At 46.7% G+C, this 27,120-nt stretch overlaps 1 protein-coding gene across 1 annotated transcript in view; it reads right to left on the bottom strand.

Moving 5' to 3' along the window:
• Nucleotides 1–27,120, bottom strand: part of SIK3 (SIK family kinase 3) — a 199,731-nt gene that overhangs the window by 83,537 nt on the left and 89,074 nt on the right. Inside the window, exons 2-3 of the mRNA XM_049778200.1 lie at nt 10,878–10,994; nt 5,827–5,890 (exon numbers count right to left, since the gene is read on the bottom strand). Of these exons, the coding sequence (XP_049634157.1) occupies nt 5,827–5,890; nt 10,878–10,919 (106 nt within the window). The 5' untranslated portion in view covers nt 10,920–10,994. The remainder of the gene's footprint in view (nt 1–5,826; nt 5,891–10,877; nt 10,995–27,120) is intronic.

Below are 27,120 nucleotides of genomic sequence, written 5' to 3'. Positions count from 1 at the left end.
AGCGAATATAGGCCTAAACCTATGTTTTAACTGCAAAATTAGGGGGTCGTCTTATACACCCAGTTGTCTTATACACCGGCAAACATGGTGAGTGTTTCTGGAATATATTAGAATAGATGTGCTCATAAGAAATTCTCTTCTGGGGCTGGGAAAGTGGCGCTAGAGGTAAGGTGTCTGCTTTGCAAGTGCTAGCGTAGGACAGACTGCGGTTCGATTCCCCAGCGTCCCATATGGTCCCCCCAAGCCAGGGCGATTTCTGAACGCATAGCCAGGAGTAACCCCTGAGTGTCAAACGGGTGTGGCCCCCCAAAAAAAAAAAAACAACAACAAAGAAATTCTCTTCTATTTTATTTAGACCTTCATTTCATCTAGACATAGAATTAATAATACACACGAGTTACTTCAACATCTTAAATATGTTGCTTCATTGACTTTTGGTCTACATTTTGTTCTGATAAGAACTCAGCTATAAATCATTGTTATTCCATTGTCTGTCATGAGTTGTTCTGCTACTTTCAAAATTCAGTCTTTGGGGCTAGAGAGATACAATAGTGCAGAGGATGCTTGCCTTGCATGAGACCAACCCAAGTTCAAACCCCGGAACCCCACATAGCACCAGGAATACCAGAGCCAGTTGTAAGCCCTAGGCACAACCAGATGTGGCCCCAAAATTAAAGCACAGTTCTGTCTTTTAGCAAATCAACTATGGTGTATGTAAATGCATGTTTGGGCTCTTACTAAGACACATTTAATAGAACTTTCTAACACGACAACATACTTTCTTCCCATGAAAATACCTTATTTGAGGAGGAGGAGGAGGGGCAGAAGGCACTATAGTAGTACCTTGAGCTCCAGGATTGTACTAACAGTGCCTGGGAACTGTTTGGTGCAGGGGATATAACCCAGAGCCTCGCATATGAGGATCATGAGGCACAGGGAATAGAACCTGCTCCTCCCGTGTGCAAAGTTGCTCTTCAGTTCACTGACTATCTCTAGCTAGGTCTTTTTCTCCTTCTCTTTGTCCTTACTTTCGTTCTTCTTCCCATGACAGACCCATAAGTGCTAGCCTTGATGAGATTTTGCTAAGCTTCCTAGACATATTCACTGTTGCTTTACAATAATGATGCAGATCAGAAAATTGTCTCCTTGTCCTTTCTTCTCTCCCTTCTCACTTAAATCTTATACTTCCCTGAGCACTGCTCTCTGTTCTTATTTCAGTTTTTCTCTGTTTCTAAGTTTTCATGGCCACCTTCAATCTACCTAAAATCCATGTTTTTCTTTCTTTTTTTAATCTCCATTCGTTTTCTTTCTTTGTTCTAATTCAAATCTACAATTAAAACTCCCCTAAAGCCAGGAGTAATCCCGAAGCACCACTGTGTGTGGCCCAAAAACCAAAAAATATATATATAAAAATAAAAATAAAAACCCAACAAACACTTGGACGGACCGCGGTTCGATCCCCCAGCGTCTCATATGGTCCCCCAAGCCAGGAGCAACTTCTGAGCGCATAGCCAGGAGTAACCCCTGAGCGTTACCGGGTGTGGCCCAAAAACCAAAAAAAAAAAAACAAAAAACAAAAAAAAAAAACCCAACAAACAAAAAAAATAAACTGATAAATATTTGTTATTAGGAGCTAGAGAGACAGTATAGCAGGTAGGATACTTGTCTTGCATGCAGTTAACCCAGTTTTGATCCTCAGCACCCCATATAGGCCCCTGAGCCCCACCAGAAGTGATACTGGAGCATAGAGCCAGGAATTAGCCCTGAGCACAGACAGGTGTGGGACCCCAAAACCAAAATAAAGAGGGGGTTGGAAAGATAGCACAGTGCATTTGCCTTGCATGTGGCCCACCTGGGTTTGATCCCCAGCATCCCATATAGTTCCTGAGAACTACCAGGAATGATCCCTGAGCGCAGAGCCAGGAGTAACAACCCGAGTGCTGCTGGGCATGGTATGCCCCCCCCCAAAATAGTAACAGGGAATTAAGTAAATTGTAATTAAGAAAATATGTCTGTTATTCTGCTTTTCAATTCCATAATTTTGGTTTGACTCATTTTTCCAAATCACATCTAGCTCTTTATTGAAAAATCTCTCTACTCAATATAGCATTGTTGGTTCCTCCTGTACTACATTAATTGTGAGTTTCTTTCTCTGATCATGACCATGAGGCCCACTTTACTGTCTCTTTCTGTAAATCAAACCTCTGGCATCTCTGAAAGGCAGTTTCTGGGGCCTGATTGTTCTCAGCAGCACATGGGTCATATTTTCCTATTTCTTTGCATGACTCATAGTTTTCTGTTGTTGGAAACGAGGCACTTTCAATCATCTATTTCTTTGCCTCTGGGTACGGGCGCACATGGGACTGATCATTGAATGGCTGGGCCATTGCAGTTAATTTGTTGCTGATACAGTTTTGGCACCTCCTCTGGAGGTACCACCTGGACGGATCCAATGACCCTCTGATCTCAGGACCCAGGGGTTTGGGCAGTGTCCACTTCCTGTCTTTCTGGACCACACCTGGCTTTCCATTCTCCAGTCCCTCTCCAGTTTCCAGCACTGCCCTGGGCCTGCATTGTTCTATAAACAATCCCATCACTTTCTGAAGGAAGAGTTTCCAGGACAAGGGTCTGACTTTTGTTTTGACTCCAGGAAGACCTTGGGAGATCTGACTGCTGGCTTCTCCCCTAAAGATTGTCTGGTTCACAGTTTAGCTGTGTCTGGACCTCCTCCCCAAGGCCTTTCACCAGGCAGGAGTGGGGACAGAGGCTAAGTCCTTCTAAAGGGGGAGGGGGGCCTCCTTACCCCAGCAATCTAGGAGGGAAGTTCAGGCAGGGAAGGGGAGCAGTGTAGAAGCCCCTCTGCCAGGGTGGAACACCCCCCACCCCCACCCCACCCCCGTATCCTGCATCATAGATAAACAGGGCCCTACAGACTTCAAGTGCCATGGGTTGGCCCTGACAGCACTGTGCTGTGTGTGTGTGTGGGGGGGGGGGGGGGATATGTAGGAGAGAAGCTGGGCACCTGGGAAGGACTAAGGCAGTGCAAGCAGACACAGGCACAGGGGTGGGGTGCAGCCCGGTGTTCCTGCCACCCAGTGGCACCCGGGAAGGCAATGGTGTGGTGGCAAGTGGTCACAAACCTCAGCAGCTTATTTCTTTCCGAATTTTCCAATAGGCCAGTGAAAAACTGTCCAATAGGGCAGCTTGAGGATTCTTCTTTATTTCCTATTTTATAAAATTCATTTTTGGTTTGGAGGCAATGCATAGTGTTCAGAAGCGACTCTCTGCTTAGTGCAGGCAGTCAGTGTGGACAGTGTCAGGGGCCAAGCAGGAGCTGGTTCCCACATGCGAAAACACACCCAAATTCATAGAATTCTTCCCAGCTCCAGGAACAGAAAACCGCTCACAGTCTCCTGGTCCATCATCATCTTCCCTTCCCCTCAACAGGTAGTCATTTCCCAAGATGTTCCCCAGGGGACCCAGGGCCAGTCTCCAACGACACTCGGTTGATGTCTTGAGGCTCAGGCCCTTGGTGAGTGAGGTGCCCCGTGGGTCCAGCAAAGCCAGAGGCCTCCAAGGATACGTGCAGAGATGCTGAGCTATGCCGTGTTGGGGATCAGATGGGGCCTCACACATGCTGGGCATGTGAGCCATCTCCCCAGCCTCTCCCAATGGTTCTTCACATGGAGCGGAAGGAGTGACATCCTGGGATCATTTAATGAAAACCTCATTTGGTCTTTCTAACTCCAAGGCAAGTTATTCCTGATCTGACTTTTACAGACCAGGAAACTGAGACCCAGAAGAATTTTGTAACTTGCTCCAAGTAAAACAAAAATTCCGGTGGCAAAGATCTGAATCAAAACCAGGTCTAACCACTTCCAAAGCGGATGTTCTAGATTAAGCCTTTCCAATTTACAAACACTTAAAAACTAGAGACCATAATTTCCGTGCCTGGAGGAAGCTGATTTAGGGGACACATTGAATTTGCCCTATCTGGATCTAACTTGGGACTGGTATGTTTCCTTGTGCCTTGGGTTACATTATTATTACCACTTAAAATCTATGACCAGGAGGTATTATCAATACTCTGAAAATCCATTTTCCCTGACAGGCAGGGCTGAATGAGAGTGTGTCTGTCCTGTAATCAATCCACTGGGAACCATAGGATTTCTCTCCCCGAGGGTTTTCACTGTGAATAAATATGCAGTCATTTTTTAAATATTAAGAAACAGTATCTTGGGGCTGGAGAGATAGCATGGAGGTAGGGCATTGCCTTGCATGCAGAAGGTCGGTGGTTCGAATCCCGGCATCCCATATGGTCCCCAGAGCTTACTAGGAGCGAGTTCTGAGAGTAAAGCCAGGAGTAACCTGAGTGCTGCCAGGTGTGACCCCAAAAAAAACAACAAAAAAAAAAGACGAAAAGAAAGGAAAAGGAAAAGGGAAAGGGGAGGGGGAGGGGGAGGGGGAAGAGGGGAGGGGAGGGAGGGAAGGGAAGGGAAGGAAAGGGAGGGGGAGGGGGAGGAGAGGGGAAGGAGGAGGGGGAGGGGGGAAGGGAGGGGAGGGGAGGGGAGGGAGGGGAGGGGAGGGAAAGGGGAAGGGGAAGGGAAGGGGAAGGGGAGGGAAGGGAAGGGGAGGGGAGGGGAGGGGAGGGGAGGGGAGGGGAGGGGAGGGAAGGGGAGGGGAGGGGAGGGGAGGGGAGGGGAGGGGAGGGGAGGGGAGGGGAGGGGAGGGGAGGGGAGGGGAGGGGAGGGGAGGGGAGGGAAGGGAAGGGAAGGGAAGGGAAGGGAAGGGAAGGGAAGGGAAGGGAAGGGAAGGGAAGGGAAGGGAAGGGAAGGGAAGGGAAGGGAAGGGAAGGGAAGGGAAGGGAAGGGAAGGGAAGGGAAGGGAAGGGAAGGGAAGGGAAGGGAAGGGAAGGGAAGGGAAGGGAAAAGGAACATCTTTCCAAGAGTTCTACACTTATCCTGAAAACACACAGGCATAAAACAGGAAGGTTTCTGGAAAAAGTTTAATGCACATTCATTCAGAGGCTCCCCAAAATACAGTGTCACAACTAGTCATGAAGAAGATTCCACCTTAGAAATTATCTCATCCTTGTCAATATCTTTCAAATTAATGCCATTATTAATGCCAAATAATTATTAATAATTATTAATGCCAAATAAAGCCAAAGTCCTTATCATTCATATCACAATGAAAATAAAGGGAAAAAAAAGACAAAGGAGAAAACAGCAAAAAAAAAAAAGGGGGTGTGTGTGTGTGTATATATATATATGGGAGGGAACACATAATGACATGTAGATCTAGATTCTAGAACATTCATTGATCACTAGTTCCAAAAACAGAAAACCAGGAGCCAGTTTCTAGCCTCTCAAAAAGCCAGATTTCCAGGGAACAATCTCTTGGTTTGCTTGTGACATTTCTGACTCAGGGACACATCGAGTGACGCCAGCAAGTACCCCCACAATGACAGGCTCTGTGGCCATGCAATGTCATGTGTGACAATAGAAAAAGGGTGAAAGCATACGTCAGAGTGTGGATATTGACTCCACACAGCTCATTCACACCATAGAGGTCACAGACTCAGCAGCTGGCCCCCTTGTTGACTCCAATAAATGTAACCAAAGGGAAGCATCCTGGCCTCATGCTCCCACCTCCACTCCCCACACCCCAGTGTTCTGTTGGACACAGAACAGCTAAACAAAGATGGTGACAAGGATAGTGACAGGCACCAAGAAGCAATACAGACACAATTGGGGGTGTTGTTGATGGGAAAGGACAGCACAGTACAAGCCACCCCCACACTCTGCTGGGGAACAAGGTACTTACCAAATATCTCCCCGCCACTAGCGTATTCGGTCACCAGATAAATCATCCTATCGGTCTCCATAACCTGGGGCAAAGGCAGGAAAGTGACAGACAGTGACACAAATGACAGGTTGAGGGCAAAGCATCAAAAACTAATGGCTTCTCTTCTTCATTTAAAGTCTGAACAACCATTACTGCTTGAAATAAACAAAGGGGGGACAGATATAAGTCTTATTAACAAAGGGGAGAAAAAGAACTTCCTTCAAATTCCTAATAATTGAAAATGTTTACTATTTCAGAAATTTTTTTGCATATATTTTTAAGTGAATCCCCATGAGACACAATTACAAAGTTGTGCGTGGTCAAGTTTCGATCATCAACAGTGTTCCACTACCTACTCCCTCACATGTATGCCAGAATCCCCAGTTTCCTTTCAGCCCACCCCCCACAACATTCTGCCTCAACAGAAAGACTTTCTGCTGTTCCTTGAGAACTGACTTATGCTCTGTAGAGCTGGGAGCAAAGACACTGCCAAGAGCAAACATGAATTCAAGGTGTTGATCCCCTGAATCCCCCAACCTTGGGATCACTTAACACCAGCAGAAACCACAGGACACGGCTTTCTCTGGTTTGTCTGTTTTCAAGCCACAAGTGGCAATGCTCAGGGATTGCTCCCAGGTCAGGGGACCAGTTATCTATGAGAATGAAGCCCCACAGTCACTCTGCCCTCAGAGCATCCCTCCAGCCTGACTCTGGTTCATTTCTTGGGTTTCTGAGCCTCCCTGGTGGGGCTCAGTGGGAGCTGGGCCATCTCTAGACAAGAGGATCAGTGCTGGGGCCAGAGCACAACTGGGCAACGCCAACATCCCCCACTTACACTCTAAAATATTCAACTTCTAATGATAATTTTCACATTTCTAATGACCCCATTAAAGTAAAAAGAGAAAATGAATTCTAATGATGCTTATCATACGTGTCCAAAATATTATCATTTCAAGGAATTTTTGTTGGAGGGTGGATTTTGGGCCACATCCACATGAGGCAATGCTCAGTGCTCAAGGTGAGGGGCTGAGAAGGGGGGGTCCGGAACTGACCCAGGTTAGCCGGATGAAGGCAAGCACCTTAGCCACTATACTATTTCTTATTTCTCTGCCCTTTTATGCCATATATTTAAGTACACACATATACAAAAAGTATCAATTTTTAAATTAGTCAAAGTTAAATAAATGTAGTTGCTTGGGTTGGAGAGAGTTCAATGGGCTGGGCACAAGCTTGCATGCAGGAGAGTCAGGTTCCATCCCCAGTACACATAGTCTCCCCGAATGTGGCAAGTGACCCCATTACTCCAAGAAAGAAGCAGCCCCTGAGCTGCTCAGTGTAACCCGAAACCAAATTCAAAAAAGTTCATAAATATGATTTAGCTCTTTATTCAGTCCATCCCATTTTAAGCCTCAGTAGCCACAAATGGTTGGCGGCCATCAAATTGCACGGGCAGTCCTGGCACTGAGTCTCACAGGCCACTGTTCTGTCAGAACACTTCACTGTTAATTCTGTTTGCGAGGTCTTTGTCTTTTATATGTCAATGACAAAAATAACAATATAACAAATTTATTTTCGATGCCGTGTTGTTTTGTTTTTAGGGAAGGCATAGGGTAGGGGTGGGAGTTGTGGCTCATACTGAGTACTCATACAGCAGTACTCAGAGTGTGGTCCTGACTCTTCATCAGGAATCACTCTTGGTGGGCTCAGGGCCACATATGGGATGCCAGGTATCAAACCTAGGTTGGTCACCAGCAAGAAAAGTGCTGGTTACAAAGGCAAAGTGTACAAGGCAAGTGTTCTAGTCCAAACTTCCTTTTTTTACACAAAAACAGATTTCCTCTGTAATACTCCAATACAGAACACACATTAATATGATTTTTCAATTTATAAGTGTAGTTCCCCCCCCCCCAACTATATGTCACATAAATAGCTTCTAAGCAGTCTCAAATACATACTGATTCATGTCACCAAAAGTGCTTTATATATATTTGTAGATCGGGACATGGAGACATGGTTGGCAGCTGTGTTCAGGAGACTGTATTTGGTGCCAGGGATTAAAATGGGGTTGGCTGTACATAGGATAGCATATCACCTACAGTGCTATTTCTCCTGCCTTATGCACATATTTTCTTTTATAAGGAAAAAAAATCCTGTTCTATATAGTCTTAGTATCCCTCCCTCCCCCATGCCTTTTGTTGACTGTAAATGTTCCTTCATTAGACTTTTCAGGGGTGAAGATACTTCCTATAGAATTTGCTATGCTTGGCTCCCTCAATAAACCTTAGGAAACCAGGGGCCGGTGAGGTGGCGCAAGAGGTAAGGTGTCTTCCTTGCAAGCGCTAGCCAAGGAAGGACTGCGGTTCGATCCCCAGGCATCCTATATGGTCCCCCCAAGCCAGGGGCAATTTCTGGGCGCTTAGCCAGGAGTAACCCCTGCGCATCAAATGGGTGTGGCCCCAAAAACCAAAATAAAAAAAACCTTAGGAAACCAAATCTTTTGGAACAGCCTAAAAACTACCTAGATATTCTAAGCAGACCAGCTGCAGCCTCTCGCCACAGCAGCCCCCAACCACCCATTCATAACACTGATGCCCGAGGCAGAACCAAAGCTTGGGCTTTGGTCCCTTTCAGTGCAGCTCATGAAAGCAAGGGCAGGAATAGGGAGCTCACAGGAATTGTCTCAGACTCATACCAAGTGAAACCTCTGAGCAAGTCAGCCACATCAGTCCACCAGGCAGTGACAGGTGACAGCTGTCAGGTGACAGGTGACAGCTCACTAAAAGAAAGGGAGACCCAGGGCCGGAGAGATAGCATGGAGGTAAGGCGTTTGCCTTTCATGCAGAAGGTCATTGGTTCAAATCCCGGCATCCCACATTGTCCCCCATGCCTGCCAGGAGCAATTTCTGAGCGTGGAGCCAGAAGTAACCCCTGAGCGCTGCCGGGTGTGACCCAAAAAAACAAAAACAAAAACAAAAAAAAGAGAGAGACCCACGGGGCTGGAGCAATAGCACAGCAAGAAGGGCATCTGCCTTATACGCAGCTGACCCGGATTCAATCCCTGGTATCCCATATAGTCCCCCAAGCCTGCCAGGAGTGATTCTTTTTTTTTGGGGGGGGGGGAGGGCGGGGGAGTCACACCCGGCAGCATTCCAGCGTTACTTCTGGCTCTACGCTCAGAAATCACTCCTGGAAGGCTCAGGGGACCATATGGGATGCCAGGATTCGAATCACCAACCTTCTGCATGAAAGGCAAACGCCTTACCTCCATGCTATCTCTCCGGTCCTGGCAGAGCAGGAGTAATCCCCGAGTGCCACCAGGTATGTCCCCCCCAAAAAAAGCAAAACTGGGGAGATCCAAAAGGAGGTTTCATCACTTGGGTTAGGCCCACATAGCTGGGCCTGAGCCTGTGTGCACAAGGCTCCCACCAGGCCACATCAGGATGTTGCACAGGTTTAATCCTGGGGCTTGAAATCATTCCCACTTGTGAATTCCAACAGGTCTGCTCTGGGAGCAAATCCAATTCAGCACCTGAGCAGCTGATGCCAGAGAAAGCACAAACTGTAGCCATGAGCTCGTGGCACATGAGCCATGTGCCTTCTCTGCCACAGAGCAGGCTCTGAAAGCCTGCCCACTGAGCCTTGGACGACCTCTCTCCAGGGTGGATTTCCTTATCCATGGCCCATGGCTAGGCCAGGAACTGCTTACTGCAGACTCCCTCCCAGAAGCCAATGAACTGAGTGGGTGGCCGCTTCCTACAGAGCCAGGGGCGGCCACTCTGGTAGAAAGCAGTGAGCAGGGCTGGCTCTGTGCACAGGCCAGGCGTGTCGCTGCCAGCACCACACTGTAATTTGAGAGGCAGCCTAAAGCCTCACCTCTCCCAAAATATCTCTCCTACCAGCCTGGTAAGGCAAGCTCTTCCCCTCCTCATTCGCTACAGTCATTAGATTTACAGCTCTTGCAGCAGGGGTACTGAATCACATTTTTATGATGGCATGAAATATGCATGTTTTTTGGAAGTTAAGAAAACTAAGTTGGGGACTGGAATGATAGCACGGTGGGTAGGGCATTTGCCTTGCACAGGGGCCACTCGGATTCAATCCCAGCATTCCATGTGGTTCCCTGAGCACCACCAAAAGTGATCCCTGAGGGGCCAGAGCAATTACACCGCAAGTAGGGCATTTGCTGTGCATGCAGCCAGCCCAGATTCGATCCCCAGCATCCCCAAGCCTGCCAGGAGTAATTTCTAGGCGCAGAGCCAGGAGTAATCCCTGAGGGCTACTGGGTGTGGCAAAAAAAAAAAAGGTGGGGGGAGCCGGGCGGTGGCGCTGAAGGTAAGGTGCCTGCCTTGCCTGCGCTAGCCTAGGACGGACCGCGGTTCGATCCCCCGGTGTCCCATATGGTCCCCCAAGAAGCCAGGAGCAACTTCTGAGCGCATAGCCAGGAGTAACCCCTGAGCGGCACAGGGTGTGGCCCAAAAACCCAAAAAAAAAAAAAAAAAACAAAAAAAAAACTTGTCATCCTAATTCATAACATAATCACAGGATTTAAATTCTATTTTTCATTTCTGGCACAAGGTGGGGTGCTTCATATCCAACAGTGCTCAGGAGGCTGTGCAGTGACATGGTTGGAGCTCAAGGCCTCACGTATGGAAAGCATGTGCTCGCTCACTGACCTAGTCAAGGATTTCTAAACATTCTACTCATCTCTCAATTCTCTGCTCCTTTTAAGTTTCCCGTTCTGTTTTTGGATTCTGCCTTCAATAAAATTGCTAAGGTCTCACCCTCTTTTTGAATAACCTTTTTATGTAGGTCTCACTAAGAATAGCACCACTGTGGCCAAAACCAACAATGAAAGCCCACCTGAACCAGGCAGAGTGTCTCAGCTAGTGAAGGGAGATGAGGAGGGACTGACCAGGGTGATGAGCTGGATGAATGAATGCAGCAGCTCAGGAACACACAATGCTGGGTGCCTGACACCCACTTATGCCTCCAGAACCTCAGCCCAGCCACCCAGGCCGTGAACAACTTACCTGGTAAAGCCTGATGATGTGTGGGTGGCAGAGCATCTTCATGATTTGAACTTCCCGGAAAATCTTCTTCAAGTTTTCTTCATCCAATTGGGTCTTATCTATGATCTTGATAGCAACCTGACAACAAAGAAAGAACAATGACTCTGGCGTGGATTTTTTTTTGTTTGTTTGTTTGTTTTTTCTTTATCACCATTTATATTGGTCTGTTTGGACCACACATATTAAACTCGGCAGTTACTCCTGGCTTCTGTGCTCCAGTATCACTCTGGCTGAGGGGGTCAAGCCCAGATTTTCAGCTTGCTGAGCCATCTTCCCCCGCCCTTGGATGCGTTATTAAAAGCAATTTACTAAGGAGAATAAAATCACTTCAAAACATTACATGCCACAGAATGTCAGCTGCCAGGACTTTGTTTACTGAATATCAACGAGCAAAATGAATTTAGTCTTTTTGAAAAGACAGAAAATGGATTCCCAGTAAGTTGGTCTCCAAGGAACAAAAGCTAATGGGGCTTCTATTCTTAAATTGTTCCTGCAGGAAAATAGCACGGCAACTACTTCATTACTCCATGGATGTGGTGAGAGTGTGAGTGACCCGGGCTTTGGTGTAGGAAAGGGGACGAAGGCTCTCATCATGACAGCAAGGCTTCTACTGCATAATGTAGTATGTAGGATAATAATGTAGGATAATGAGTAAGTATGTCTAGAGCACAAAAGTTAGATGCACCCATCGTCTCAAACAGCTCGTTGGAGAACTTAGTAACAAAGAAAGTGAGTGAAGAGAGTGGGAGTGGAAGGTGGGCGTGGAGGTGGAGGTGAAGGTATGGTGATGGTAATGGAGGTGATGACAAGAGTGATGGGCAATACTGAAGGTGTTGATAGCAATGGAGATCAGACCCTGTGGCAACAAAGGGGACAGCAGCATATCTGCCATGTACCACATGCTGACTCCATGCCAGGAATAATCTCTGGTACTCTGCAAATACTGACTCACTTAAGCCTCACAATAATGACATATTACCATCATCCTTGGCTCACCACTGTGGAAAGTGAGACACATGGAGACACATGAAGTTATTTCCCCAGGATTAAGATGTTTATGAATAGGAAGCAACAAGTCCAAGATAGAAGCCCAGTTAGCGTGACTTCAAAGAGTCAGATTCTTCATCAGAATGTTACCCAGCCTTCCAGTTTGTTTACTGATCTTACAATACCCAGGTCCACATTTATTTTCCTAAACTGCTGTCAGAAAAATTACACAGGGGTGAAGTGTGTGTCCTGCATGCCACCTACTCCAGTTCCACACCTAGCACCAAGTATGTTCTCCCTAACACCACCAGGAATAAGGTCTGAGTACAGAGTCAGGAGTAGGCCCTGAACACCACTGAACATGAACCCATAACCAAAACCCACAAATCTCCTCATGTTAAACTTGACCATCTTTTGTTGTTTTGGGGCCACATCCGGCAGTGCTCAGGGGTTACTCCTGGCTCTGCACTCAGAAATCGCTCCTGACAGGCTCTGGGACCATATGGGATGCCAGGGGATAGAACCCCGTTCCATCCCAGGTCAGCCACGTGCAAGGTAAATGTCCTACACGCTGTACTGTCAGTTGGGTCTCCAAATCTATTTCTGCCCCCCAAAAAACAGCTCTTTTACATTAACAATTATCTAAGCAATTCAATATTATAAGATGAAGAGCCTGAATTAGGTAAATTCTAGTCCCTTTGAATTTATGGTTCTAAATATTGGAGAGAGAAAGAAAATATATTTGGGAGAGGAAATCTCAACAACACTACTGATGCTATGCCCAAGAACCAGACATCTGAATGACATAGTGGACAACCCAAAGCACAGAGGCAGCCATAAAAGCAGTGTGGCAAGGTGGGTTAGAGACAAGGAATTGGCTGCCCAAAGGACAGAGGGAGGAGACAAATGCACAGACTGAACTTGCAGAAGCTCACATCTAAGTTGAGGAAAGAGATGCAAACAGAAAATAGCAGCACAGTGACCCAGGATGTGGCCTGCAGGTGAAGTTCCTGACCTCCTGAATGAAGCCCTGGGTGAATGCCTGTGTTGAGTCACATCAGTGACTCTAGACAAGGTCTACTGAAAGAGCAGAGAATAGAGAAGGGTCTTCCCTTCACCTGAGGAGGAGTTGACAATGGGAAAGACTTCCCAAAAAGAAAAAAGAGTGGTGTGGGAATTATACTGAGGAGGGCGTTTGCCTCCCATGTAGCTAACTGGAGGTCTGTGCCTAGCATCCCATAAGGTTTCTCCAAGCACTGCTTGGAGTATTCCTGGAGTGCAGTCAGGAGTAAGCCCAGAGCATTGCCAGGTGTGGCCCCAAGACAGAAACAAACAAAAACAAAAGAAATAAGTGGCAGGGGTGGGAGATTAGGGATTCTCTGAGGAGAAAGACCAGGATTATTCATCTCTGATCTCACCAGCTGCTTCATCTCCCCAGGGCTGGGCTGGAACTTCAGGGTGAATGGTTCCTAGCACCAACCCTCCCCCCCAACCAAGTAAAGCCAGATATCAAGCATTGATGGTCCCTGATCACAAGCATGTCTACTCTCACACAGTACTGTGTAACTTTACAGAACCAATATCTGCATTAGCAATTATTGTTTTGTCTTTCTTTGCTTGCAGGGCCTCACATGGATGAAGCAGCACTCAGCACCTACACCCCTGGTACTGATGAAGAAAACCTTCCCGTTTAGAGTCTTTCCATTTCCCAGGGTGCAGGCACTCAGGGACATGCTTGGAGCAGAGCTGCAGTCATGGCTGCCTCTTGCCAGCCTCCAAGAACTCCTTTGCCCCAGGAAAAAAGATCATTTTCTAGGGGTAATGATACTATAAGGCTAGGAAGCATCGCTGGAATTTGTGAATAAACTATTGGGGTCACGCAGGACCTACACCCCCCTTCTGCCTACTAAAGAAGGTGCAGAGAAGTAAGAGTGAGAGATGAAGACCCAAGAGTATGAAGGTGACTATAATTAGGGGACCCTAATGGGAGTGGGGGTTTCATGATTTACATGGGCCCTACCAGGGTTTCACTCACATTCTGAAGCAATGGTCTTTCTCATCTGGAAAGATAAGGCTGTTTACTATGCCATGTGCTGGGACCAAAAAGTGGCTTTTCAGTTCCTTTAAGGGGCTCCGGGTCAGCACTTACCCCTCAGGGCTGCAATATGCTCGAGCTGCTCATATCAGTGCTATGACTGTCATTTTAGCACTTACGTGGTGCCAACAGCATTTTGTATGCTTTACAGAACATTAGACCATCACCCAGCCTGTGGGTTTGTAGTTAAATAAGCAAAAACAACAATTTAAAAACTGGGAGCCAAAGAGATAACACAGAGGTCAGACATTTATCTTCATGCAGCTGACCCAAGTTAGTTTCCGGGCATGGGACATGGTCCTCCAAGCACTGCCAGAAGTGATCCAGAACACAGCTAGGAGTGAGCCCCTCAGTACCAACAGGTAACATGCCTTTCAAAAAGGTGAGAGGGGAGCAATAGTACAGCCAGTAAGGTGTTTGCCTTGCACATAGCCAACTTGATACCACTTATGGTCCCTAGAGCAGCCCAAGTCTAAGCCCTAACCACCACTGGGTATGCCCCCCTCAGATAAATGGACTGGGCAGGGCAGAGTAAAAGAGGATGGAGGGGCAATGCCAATGAGCTCACCCTCAGCTATCCACTTCAGGGTGAGCCCAGCTATCCAGTTAAGGTGGAGTTTTTGGTATAGGATTGGTGGTTTAATTTAAAGGTTATTTAAAAGGCTCTGTGAGCTGTAAGCTGTTTACCAGGAGAGGGAAAGAGTAAGGCAGGGAGAGAGACCCCCAAGAAGAATCAAGGAGAAATGGAAGATGCTATAATTAGAGGGGACTCATCAGGACACCATGGGAGGGGGAGAGGAGCAAAGGGGAAAGCCAAAAAATGGGACCCGGAGAGCCCCCATAAGACAATGATACATGAAGAAAAATAAACTACAGGAAAGTCTTAAAAGAAAAACTATGAGGCAGGCTTAGTCCAAGGAGACCATCAAAGCAATGAGGGCTAGACTGATTAGTGCAAAGAGAAAAGGGTACTTGCCTCATGCATGGCCAGCGTAGGTGTGATTGCCAGCAGCCTAGAGGGTCCCCTGAACCCGGCAGGAGTTCAATGACTCCTGAGCACAGTCAGGTGTGGCTCTACACACACATGTGCTGATGGCCTTTTACCATTGACTCTGGTTCCAACACACACACACACACACACACACACACACACACACACACGCACATGGCCTTTTAGCATTGACTCTGGTTCCATCACAAACACACACACACACACACACCAGGAATTTTTATGTGCTGATGGCCTTTTAGCATTGACTCTGGTTCAATCCCAGAGTCCAGGAGTTATCACATTCTCCATCACACAGATTTTATTGCCACATTGATGCTTTTGTTTCCTATGCTGAAGGGAACTAACACCTAAGATCTTAAATCACTCCACTGGAATATCTAAGAGTGAATATTCATTCATTTTCAAGTGGCCAACATCCAGGGTGAAATGCTTTGAAAACTGTCCTTAGGGGGTCAGAGATAGCATGGAGGTAAGGTGTTTGCCTTGCATGCAGAAGGCCGGCATCCCATTTGGTCCCCCGAGCCTGCCAGGAGCAATTTCTGAGTGTAGAGCCAGGAGTAATGCCTAAGTGCTGCTGGGTGTGACCCAAAAACCAAAAGGAAAAAAAGAAAAATGTCCTTAACATACTTACTCGAAAGCAAATCTATAAAAAAAAATGGATGGACACAATGACTTCCGTCCCATGGTCTATGTCCCAGTAAATATTTTAAACATGGGTCAAAACTCCCCACAACTGAAGGTTATAAAAGAAACTTTGCTACAATGAATGGAAAAGTGGCCTGAGAAATGGCTAACTGGAGCACCCACTCTTCAGGCTGGAGGCCCAGGTTTGATCCCCAGTACCACCAGGTATAACCCGCAAGTCCCCTAGGAATAGCCCCCCAAGCACCACCAGGTATGGCCCAAAAACAAAAGCAAAAAAAGAATAATGGGAAAGCAAAGGACAGACAACAAACTATTTCTAGGGCCAATGACTTAAGGTAAAACAACAATGAAGATGAGGCCATGGTCTTCTAAGAAGGTGGTCCAGGGAAGGGAGATGGGAGTGATGGTCTGGTCCAGGCTTCCTGCCACTTTTGTTCAAAGTGGAATGGGGGACAGAGCGAGCTGTAAGCAACCAGCGAAGAAAGGGCCTTTCTAGGCCAGGCCTGAGCAGCTGAGCACAATGACCATCTTCCCAGGGATGAGTTCCACCCATCCCCCTCCCCAAGAGATGTCTCTTGCCCAGGAGCAGGTGCTGAGTGGACAGACACACACTGCTCTTCTTCGGGTGCTTCAGGGCCTCTCCTGCCCAGGCTATGAACACCACCAGGTCAGGCAGAGCAAGCCCACAGGGAAGCAAATGCCCAAGGGCACCGTACTCAGAGGGCTACTTTGTCGGCTTCCCTCCAGATCCTCACAGATCCTGGCAGGCCTTAGCATTTGCCATGTGAAAGCCCCAGGCCCAGCTCAAGGCTTGATCTGGCTGCAACTTGGGGCTAGCAGAATGGCTGCTTTGTGCCCTGGTCTAAACTTACAGGACATCAGCAGTCTCAAGGATGTGTCAGATACCAAAATGAAAAAAAAAATCAGGAAAAAAAGACACGTGGCACACACATCCCAAGCTTGGCCTGCGAGTCTCCTGAGATCATATTTTCCATGCCAACAAAATACCAGAGCTGTAATGCAATCTGTAGACTCCTCTCATGACTGAAGAAATGAATAGCTTTGGGTACAAACCACAGATGGCTCTACCCTGAACTGCTCTTCCAGCCTGGGTCTCTGTGTGGGGGACCAGGGAGGACCAGCTCCCAGACTCCCCAGCACAGCCAACAAAAGCCTCTTTTCATTCAGTGACCATCTTACTTCATAGCAGAACATCAAAAATGTCTTTCTGGGAGAGTTCCTTCTGATGAACAAAGGCTGTAACAAGTCACTACTGTCCAGTGGTTTGTGGCTACAGCGCTGCTGGAAGAATTCAGCGAGGGAGCAACCATGGGAGCGAGGAGAAGCAAACACGGGGCCTGCAGAGCCCAAGTGCCCATCTGCAGTGCCCCTTCCCCCTCCCTCGGGAGAACGGCTGTTTCCGCTCCACACTCCTGCCTTTCCGTGTCACAGACACCTCCAATGTTGCCGGCGGTGTGGAAAGAAGTCTGTGCTGAGTCTGAGAGGGAATTGGGACCCCAATCCTTGCACTTAGCACTCCATCTGTATTAACAAGGACTATCCTCAGGTTGTGCTCAAGGTTAAAACAAACCGCCTCGAAACAATGGCTGGCAGAATAGGGCTACCTCAAAGGTACTGGCTGTTCTTGTTCTCCCGAGACTGTTGTTACTCTACTTCAGCCTGACCTGATTCCTGATCATTCCGAGTGTCTGCCACTTCAGTTGCATTTTCTAACCACTTTAGGCTCACTTCAACAGATGGCTGAGCCGGGCACTAGAGAGAGGAATGACCAGGAGAATGTCTCCAAGTCCCCCAGTGTCTCTAGACATGTACCCAAACGTATTTTCTCTCTTAAATCCCACAAAAGGAGCAGATTTTTTCCTTGCATCCTCAGGAAGGCAGCAAGTGTCAAGTGTTAGTCACCAGCTAATTGGTGACAGCCGCAGCCTCCGCCTCTTCCCCCCGGCACAAACCCCAACCTCCAGAAACCCACAGATGCCCTGATTTCCACATCCGCAGCACCCAACACCCCCCACCCCATGATGGTGGAGGTTGGCTACTGGCTTCACTGGCTTAGCGCAAAACCATAGAGAAAGGATAAGGGCAGTTTCTTTTGTTGTTGTTGTTGTTGTTGTTATTTGGGTCACATCCGGAGGTGTTCAGAGGTTACTCCTACCTCTGAGCTCAGAAATCGCTTCTGGCAGGCTCAGGGGACCACATATAGGATGCTGGAAATCGAACAGGAGTCCATCCAGGGTGGGCTGTATGCAAGGCAAATGCCCTACAGCTATGCTACCTCTCTGACCCAGAAGAGCAATTTCTGAGGCTGAGGAGGTGGGGTAGAAAATTCTGTTTTAACAGATAGAGTTTTAGTTTAGTAAGAAGACTCTGAGATCTCAATAGCTCAGCAGTGAGTGGACTGAGTCCAGAGATCTGAGTGTGCTGCTCAGGAAGGCTCAAAGCCAGGCCACAGAGATGCTCAAAGGAAGGGCACATACTTTACTGGCAGGAGCTCAGTGCAATCCTTGGCACTATATGCCCCCACTCCCACCCCAACCAGCGAGCCAGGAATAGTCTGAACAAAACCAGGTGTGGCCCCAATAAACTAGGGGGGAGGGGAGAGAGTTAGATGATAAGTTTTATATTTTGTGCACTTATCATCATGTGAAGAACAATTGGGGGGGGGGTTGGGGTCACACCTGACAGCACTCAAGGGTTACTCCTAGCTCTGTGCTTAAAATAGCTCCTAGCAGGCTCTGGGGACCATTTGGGATGCCAGGAATCGAACCAGGCTCTATCCAGTGTTGGCCACGTGCAAGGCAAATGCCCTACACCGCTGTGCTATTGCTTCAGCCCCTGAAAAACACTCTTGTCCACACTAATATGATCAGAGAACAGCCCCAAAATACCTCTACCAGCTCTGCCGCAAATGAATTTTCTAGAGCCCTATTCAAATTGGGTTAAATTTCACATATTAAACTTGTGGTAAGGGGCCGGAGAGATAGCATGGAGGTATGGCATTTGCCTTACATGCAGAAGGTCAGTGGTTTGAATCCCGGCATCTCCTATGGTCCCCCGAGCCTGCCAGGAGTAACCCCTGAGCGCTACCAGGTGTGATCCAAAAACAAAAACAAGGGCCCGGAGAGATAGCACAGCGGCGTTTGCCTTGCAAGCAGCCGATTCAGGACCTAAGGTGGTTGGTTCGAATCCGGTGTTCCATATGGTCCCCCGTGCCTGCCAGGAGCTATTTCTGAGCAGACAGCCAGGAGTAACCCCTGAGCACGCCGGGTGTGCCCCCCCCAAAAAAACAAACAAACAAAATAATTGTGGTAAGCAACCAGGTAAGAATTTATTAATATACCCCTTTATAATCCAGATCTTTATGAAAGACAGCTTATAGATGGGCCATCTTTAGGCATTTGAACGAAGAATAGCCTCGGTGATTACAGAACCTCCTTTTCCCTCCACACAGCATAAATAAGGAGAAAACAGGCCTTTGAGGGTCATCCCTCCCAGTGGCTCTTCAGACATCTGCCAAAGAGGCCTGGAACTGATGTGTGGAAGCAAATTCCCATGGCAGAAACTTGCGTCACAAAACCTGCTTGGATTAAACTTACAAAATAAAATCCACGTGGTAGGAAAACTTTGACTCGAGATGCAAATATTTATAAAAACTTTGGCTTAAAAACCATCTATTTTTAGGAGGGAAAAACTGCTGTAAAACTATCACAGCAAAAGCTACATAAAAATACAGTAACAGCAAAGCACTGAATAAAAAAATGTAGTGTTGAGATTTTTTTTTTAATTTTTGATTTTGGGGGCACACACCCATTGATGTTCAGGGCTTACTTCTGGCTCTGTGCTCAGGGAGCCCTCCTTGTGGGCTCAGGGGACCATGTCCTGAGAGATGCTAAGGATTGAACCAGTCAGCATCAGGTCAGTTGTCCAAGGCAACCTCAAGATGTCAGAGAATCACAACATAGGGAGGGTGCTCGAAACCACTTAGTGGCGAGTGTGAGGCAGTGAGTTTGATCCCCAACAGCATCCCACATGTGCTGAACGAGGCTCCAGCAGTGGGGCATTTTCAGATCGTTTCCAGCAACACCACATACAAGTGTGCAGTCATCAGCGGGCGTGTTCACGCATATGTGTGCACCCTCTGCCCATCACAACCACAAGGGAAAGAAATCTCTGTGCAGGATCACTGCATGGAGAACAGTGTGAGACATGAGAACACAGACCAGGCCCATCTGGGGTCAACAACGTTCATCGATTCCCGTTCACTTCACAAGTGTGTCATCTCGGGGCAGAGTCCCACAGCAGTGAAGGACATGAAGAAGATCCTGGGAAACAGCTGGTTCCAAGAAAACCCATTCGACGCAGATGATAAGCAGATCAGTGAAACCCAAAGACAACATAAATCAGGCTACTCCAGCACACAAAAATGAAGCACTGCTTCAATTCACATTCATTTATAAGACATGCTGCTGAGAATAAATCCTCAAAGAAACATTCACAACAAGAGTGAAGACTAAGATGCTGGTGTGGGGGGGACATGGCACTGGATCACAGAGCAGCACGTAAGTTTTTGTTTGTTTTATTTGGCAGACACCCAACAAGGATCTAGGGTCTGCCCTAGATCTCCTGGCTTTGCACTCAGGAATCACTCCTGGCTGTGCTTGGGGGACCATGTAAGATGCCAAGTATGGAATCTGGGTTGGCCATGGGCAACACAAACTGCCTTCCTTACCTGCTATACTCTCTCACTGTCCAGCATGAGAACTTTATGAAAATGAGTAGATGTTCAGAAAGTCCTACTTAAAAAAAAAAAAAAAAAAAGCTGTCATGTCCCTAAGGAAAGTTCTAATTCGGACAGCCCTAAAGGCCCCTCCCAGCCTCTGAAACATCCACATCCTAAACCTACTTCCAAATGTGATCAGAATCAAGTCAAGAGTGTCTGGATGGAGAAAGAAGACAGGGATGAGCCTAGAAGGGGAGGCCCCTCACCCACGTGGTTTAAACTAAACTCAGGTTCCAGCCTCCAGCCAAGTCAAGGTTTCCCTGCCTCCCACACTCATCCACAGCAAGTTCCTTCCATGCCCCTCACCTCTGGATTTCCACGCAGACTTGCTTTTTCAATCAGGGAGGGTTTTTAAATGCCGGTGAACTTTATAAACAAGCGGGCAAGCCAGAAACGAATTTAACACTAACTTTTACAGCTCACCATAGACCTATTTAAGGGCTTTACAAAGTTGCCACTCGGAACTCTACAACCTCCCTCTTACAAACCAGAGGGAAGTCGCAGCTTTTAACACCTAGTCAAACTGTATTCTGAGTGCACAAAGATGAACATGGTCAAGAGCACTCCTACCCCCAAAACACCCCAGCCTCCAGAACCGGAAAAGCAATTTTCATAAAGCAGTTTTTATAAACTATGAGCTAGGTGCTGGAAAGCAGGCAGGGCCTTGCATGCAGCTGACCTGAGTTAGATCCCCTGTTCTGGAGAGGGTCTTCTGAGCCATGCTGGGAATGATCCCTGAGCTTGGGCCAGGAAGTAAGCCCCAAGCACCACTATCCACTACCAGGAGTGGAGGAACATGAAAACTATCAATTAAAGGGCAAACCAAGTTACTTTTCCATGAGTATCTGAGAGATAAAGAAAGGAGAATAAATTTCAAAGACCGAGTAAAACTGATTCCTACTGCTGTGGGCTTCTAAATTCAGGTCTCAGAGAGGAGAAAGTAGGACAATTATCCACTAAAACTAAAGAGAATCACCAAGATTACCTCCTAAGAGCAACTATGAACTTGCAAAAGGGTCCATGTGTGAGCCCAATAAGCTAAGACAGAAGTGACCAGGCCATCTTAGATGGAACTTTCACATCTACAGACATTGTGGCTCTCTGACGCAACCCTCTCAAATGCACAACCGCGCAGTGAGGCATCTCTCCTCTAGAAGAAAACTGCTTGCAGCAAGGGGCCACTGATTGAGAAGGCAGCCAGGTGGTCTGTGCTCGGGGTGTGGCCATCAGAGGTGAAGCCTGGCACACGCACCCCCCAGTCTGCTGGGGCCCAACAACAGGCTCACCCTAACACCAGTGCAGCAAGTTTATACTAAGTCTAGGGTCCAGAGGTGAGAAATTGCCTAAATCATATTCTCCAGGCAGCCAAATGGTTAAAGTGGGTAAGGAAACCTACAGGCACAAGCTTCCCCCATTTCAAGAAGAAACTTTGAATTAATATTATTCAAGTGATTCCTCTACCCAAAATGTAATATACAAATCTAATACCAGGCCCATTAGAATCCTCGGGGTTGGGGCCGGAGAGATAGCATAGAGGTAGGGCATTTGCCTTGCATGCAGAATGACAGTGGTTCGAATACCGGCATCCCATAGTTCCCCAAGCCTGCCAGGAGTGATTTCTGAGCGTAGAGCTAGAAGGAACCCCTGAGCGCTGCTAGGTGTGAGCCTAAAACCAAAACCAAAAACAAAAACAAAAAAAAGAAGATTTAATTGTAAATTGGAAGCGCATCATTACTTTAAAACCTAACAAGAGTAGCAACAGAAGATACAGCCTTTTCTGGACTGAAATCATGAAACCCTAGAAACACAGATGACTAGAGATAGGATTTATTTTTCTCTTTCTGCCCAGATCTAGTATCAGCCACACAGAGTCAAGAGAGCCCAGAGAGTTGAGAGAGAGCTGAGAGAGCCGACAAATCCTTCCAGGGTACCCAGAGCAGCAAAGAATGACCCTCCGGTAAAAAAGGGGGGGGGGGGTCCCTTATCAGCAGTGGAGCAAGGGGAGTTGACTCAATGTTAGCAGGGTGCCTGGGCCCAGCTGCCGAAGAAACCAAGCAGCCAAAAGAGGCAAGAGCGCTGATTGGAAATCTATGCCATGCAGGTATGAGGGGCCCAAGGCCCTGTCCTGAAACAGGCGGTTGGGGGGGGGGGGGACGACAACACAACACACACAGGGACGAGACCAGTGTCACGGCTGGCCACAAACTGGGCAGGCACCGACACCCAGCACATGGTGATCAGAACTGCCACCAGGGAGCCTGGCACATGGCAGAGATCCAACACTCAGTGGTTTGGGCGTGGGGTCTTGGGGGTGCCACACCCGATAATGGTCTGGAGTGCTCCAGTCTTCAGGCTGGGGTGGGGGGGCACAGTAAGGGGCAGGAATGGAATCCGGGCCTCCCGCTAGACCACGTGCCCTGGCCCTTTATGCCCCGTCCCTGAAGCCCCAAATTTGTATGTGCCTATGTTATTTTTGAAGAGTACTCTGTTGGCTTAGCACATAAACAGGCATAAATGGTACGTTGACATAAATATAAATATAGAAACCATGACTGTTGATTATATGACTTAGGTAAAGAGACTTGCAAACCAGAAGCTTCTTTCAGCTTCCAAATCTAGTCTACTGCTACTTAGGAGAAGAAAAACAAATAAATACATTACAAAGTATTATTTGTAGGCAATTAGTTTTTTTTGTTTTTGTTTTTTGTTTTTTGTTTTTGGCAATTAGTTTTATATAAAGTTTGAAATAGACAAGCCCTTTTTGGGGGGAGAGTGATTTCCACACCAGGAGCTGTGTCTTACTCATGGCTCTGCACATAGGTATCACTCCTGGTGGGCTCAGGAGACTGTAGGGGGTGGCAGGAATCAGTCTGGGCCCATTCAGCCAAAAGCAGGTCAACCATCCTCCAAAGCCCCCAGCAAACAAACTAACCAGCCAAATCTTTGCTCAGACACTGCTAGGAACAGGACAGGGAGGAAAGAATCTCACAGAGAAGCCTGTTTGTCTTCTATGGGACCAACATTTCAGAGTGTGGTGTTGAAGCTGAGCTTCTCCCCATTAGCTGTAGTTTCAGAAGTTACCATGAAGGGCCAGAGTAATAGTACAATGTGTAGGGTGCATGTGGCCAATTCTGGTTCAACCCCAGGCATCCTATATGGTCCCTAAGCCCCACTAGGAATAATTCTTGAGTGCAGAGCCAGAAATAACCCCTGAGCACTGCCAGGTATATTCCCAAAACAAACGAATAAAAAAGAGACTGCACCAAAATATGTGTGCTGTTTTCTAACCTGCTTGGGGGGGGGGGGGGGAGAGAAGGCACAATTTTCCTTGCATGTGGCTGAGCTTGGTTCAATCCTAGGCATCCAACAAGATCTCCCAAGCCCACCAAGACTGATTCCCAAGTGCAGAGCCAGAAGTAACCCTGAGCATCACCATGTGTAGCGCCTGGGACAAAAGTTTTTTTTTGTTTTTTTTTTTTTTTTTTGGTTTTTGGGCCACACCTGGCAGTGCTCAGGGGTTACTCCTGGCTGTCTGCTCAGAAATAGCTCCTGGCAGGCACTGAGGCACGGGGGACCATATGGGACACCGGGATTCAAACCAACCACCTTTGGTCCTGGATCAGCTGCTTGGAAGGCAAACGCCACTGTGCAATCTCTCCGGGCCCGACAAAAGTTTTTTAATTCATAGACTGCTTTTTTTTTTGTTTTGTTTTGATTTGGTTTTTGGTTTTTGAGCCACACCCAGTGATGCTCAAGGGTTATTCCTGGGTTTGCATTCAGAAATTGCTCCTGGCTCAGGAGACCAAATGGGATGCCAAAGGAATAGAACCAAGGTCCATCCAGGGCCAGCGACATGCAGGCAAACACCCTACCGCTATGCTATCACTGCAGCCCAGACTCTTTTTTTTTTTTTTTAAGGAACTGTGACTTAAACCACAGATTCATTCTATAGTGGTTTAAAGTCTTAATAATAGTAAAAAATACATGCTATTTAAAAAGCAAATTTAAGGGCCAGAAAGATGGTGCAGCAGATAAGGAACTTGCCCTGCATGGAGCCAAACTGTATTTGATCTCTGGCATCCCATATGGTTCTCCAGCCCCAAGCACCACCAGGAGTGATTCCCAGCTCAGAACCAGGAGTAACTTGTGGGAATTGCTGGGTGTAGCCCAAAAATCAAAAGGGGGTGGAGGAATCCATAGTTTATTTATACTTTGTGCTGATTCAAAAAATGTCTACATTAATTTACATAAATGCATAGTGGATTAAATTGAAAAAGGTAAAGAGAAAATGAGAAGAATCAAGCTAAAGAGATCTGGATACTACAAAGGAAATCATCTCACCAGAGTTGGAGCATAAACCAGAAAGGAAACAGACCAAATAAATTCTTTGACTTTGGGGAAGCAACTATGACCAGCAGGTCCCAGCAGGATCATCAGAGAAGGCCTGAACCACCTTCCCAAAAGTGCTGCTGATAAGAATGTTGGCTCCCCCATCAAAGGCAAAGACTAATACTGCTGCCAAAGAGAATATGTATATATATTTGTAAAGAAGAAACTTGTCCAAATGACTCCCAAATAGAATGACTGTGTCCTCATCTATTCCCCTGGAGTTTTCTCTGTCCTTATCCCACCCCTATTCCCTGTCCCCTGGACACCCATGCCAGAGCAGCCCAACCAACACCCCAGCAGCCCAGTAATATATGCTGTGTGGATATAACATTCAGTTATTTTCCAGACTTCCCTGACCTCCAGGGTCCAGAGCTGCTTCCCACCGGCCACTTTTAGAAGTGCCAGGAAGACACAGAAGAATTCTACAGAGAATAACCTAGAATAGGGCCAGAGAGATAGTCCAGTTCCCCAGCATGGCTTCTGGTTTCCAGAGTGTGGGGCCCAGAGTAAGCCCTGAGTGCTGCCAGATGTGGCTCCAAAACCTAGTCATTGTCCTCATCCAAGGATAAGCACTTCAAGGACCCAAGAGAACTATATATAACAAAACTGATAGGTTTTATTTAAAAACATATCTGTTACCTCTTCTTCTTCCTCCTCTCTTGGATGAGTTTCAAATATCATCAGAAACGAATCTTTTAACATTTTAGATTTCGCCACACTCCACCCTGATGTCACAGATAAAGAACCTGCCAGGATAGAGGTTCGGCTCGTGCCTTTCCCTTAGCACATGCCAGCTGTCGTTCCCCTCAGAAAGCTCAGGCAGCAGGTCTCCTGGGACTTGGTCCTTTACTCTGAGAAGTTTCTGAAACAGCTCCAGAATCACAAATCACTGTATGTGTAGTTAATACAAACTTTTTGGTTCATAAAGGCAGTAAAAGTAGACAAAATAAAGATGATGCCAAATCCCAAACTAGCCCCAAAGTGGCTGGGTTTTGTGGCTTTTTTTTTTTTTTTTTGGTGGGAAGTTGTGAGAAGAGATAAGGTGCCAGGAATCCAACCAGGTCTCCCAAATGCACAGCAGACACACAGTGCTAGCGCTCTCACTCTTAAAAGGTTCTGTCTTTAATGGTGAGGTTTCCCCTCAGTCAATAACTTCTTGCTACCAAGTCATGGGAACAGGGCACATTTTTTTAGTACTTTAATCCTAGGTGCTTGTACTTCAATTATAACTATAAGACTGTAATTCCCCTACCATGATTTAAACTGTTTACTGAGGCTAAAGAGATAGTATAGGGGTGCAGGAGTTTTCTTTATATAAGGCCAACCCTGTTTTGATCGTTGGCACCACAAATGATCCCCTGAGCACAACCAGGAGTTAAGTCCTGGGCACAGTGGGGTGAGGCATACCTTCGCCCCAGACCTATGATTCCTGAGCTCAGGCTAGATCAGCAATAGTACCGCAGCCCTCGTAGCTGGCTCTCCAATTCAAATGAACACCTGCTTTCATCAGTTTGAAACTCAACATATTTCTAAATCTTATCAGATCAGTATAATCATCTGAGACACAGGAGGAAGATTAGTCGAATCTTTATGAAAGCATTTGTTAAGCTCTAAAAAGGCACAGGAGAGAAGCTTGATCTAAAGAAGCAATTCTATTAAATGCTTCAGTTTCCCATGATCTAACAATCTGGCTTTATTAATAGAAGCCATCTTTCTACACATGGTTTTAATTTATTATTTTTCCAAAATTCTGTAACCTGATCGTGGCTAAGGATACAAAATGAGAAAAATTAATGATCAATCATCTTCATAATCATGTCATGTGCAATTAGCCTACTTGCTGGGTTCCCAGCATGATTTCTTCTGACAATTCATCAGAAGCCCAGCTTTCAAGCTTATCTCCATCACTCACTCCGACTTCTTTCCAATCTACCTGAATAAACTATCAAAATCCTATCCTAAATTCTTTAAACATATTTGCTTTTTTTTCTCTCGCGTTTCTTTAAATACAAAAATGTAACTTATACTATGCATTAATACCATATGGGATATTTTCCCACCTAAAATCCTCCTGTTTATATTTTGATATCACTGATTCTCCATAATATGTTGAAAGTTTCTCATGATGTAAAACTCATCACACAGGATTAGTTATTTCTTCTTTTTAAAACTATTATAAAGTTGCAGCAAATACTCTTGTGACTACATTTTTTTGTTGTTTTTTATTTTTGGATCACACCCAGCAGCACACAAGGTTACTCATGGCTCTGAACTC

Source organism: Suncus etruscus, chromosome 8 (genome assembly GCF_024139225.1).
Source record: "Suncus etruscus isolate mSunEtr1 chromosome 8, mSunEtr1.pri.cur, whole genome shotgun sequence".
NCBI classification, from domain to species: Eukaryota; Metazoa; Chordata; class Mammalia; order Eulipotyphla; family Soricidae; genus Suncus; species Suncus etruscus.
The sequence above is the reverse complement of the archived record's forward strand: the minus strand, read 5'-3'. Positions and strand labels throughout refer to the sequence as shown.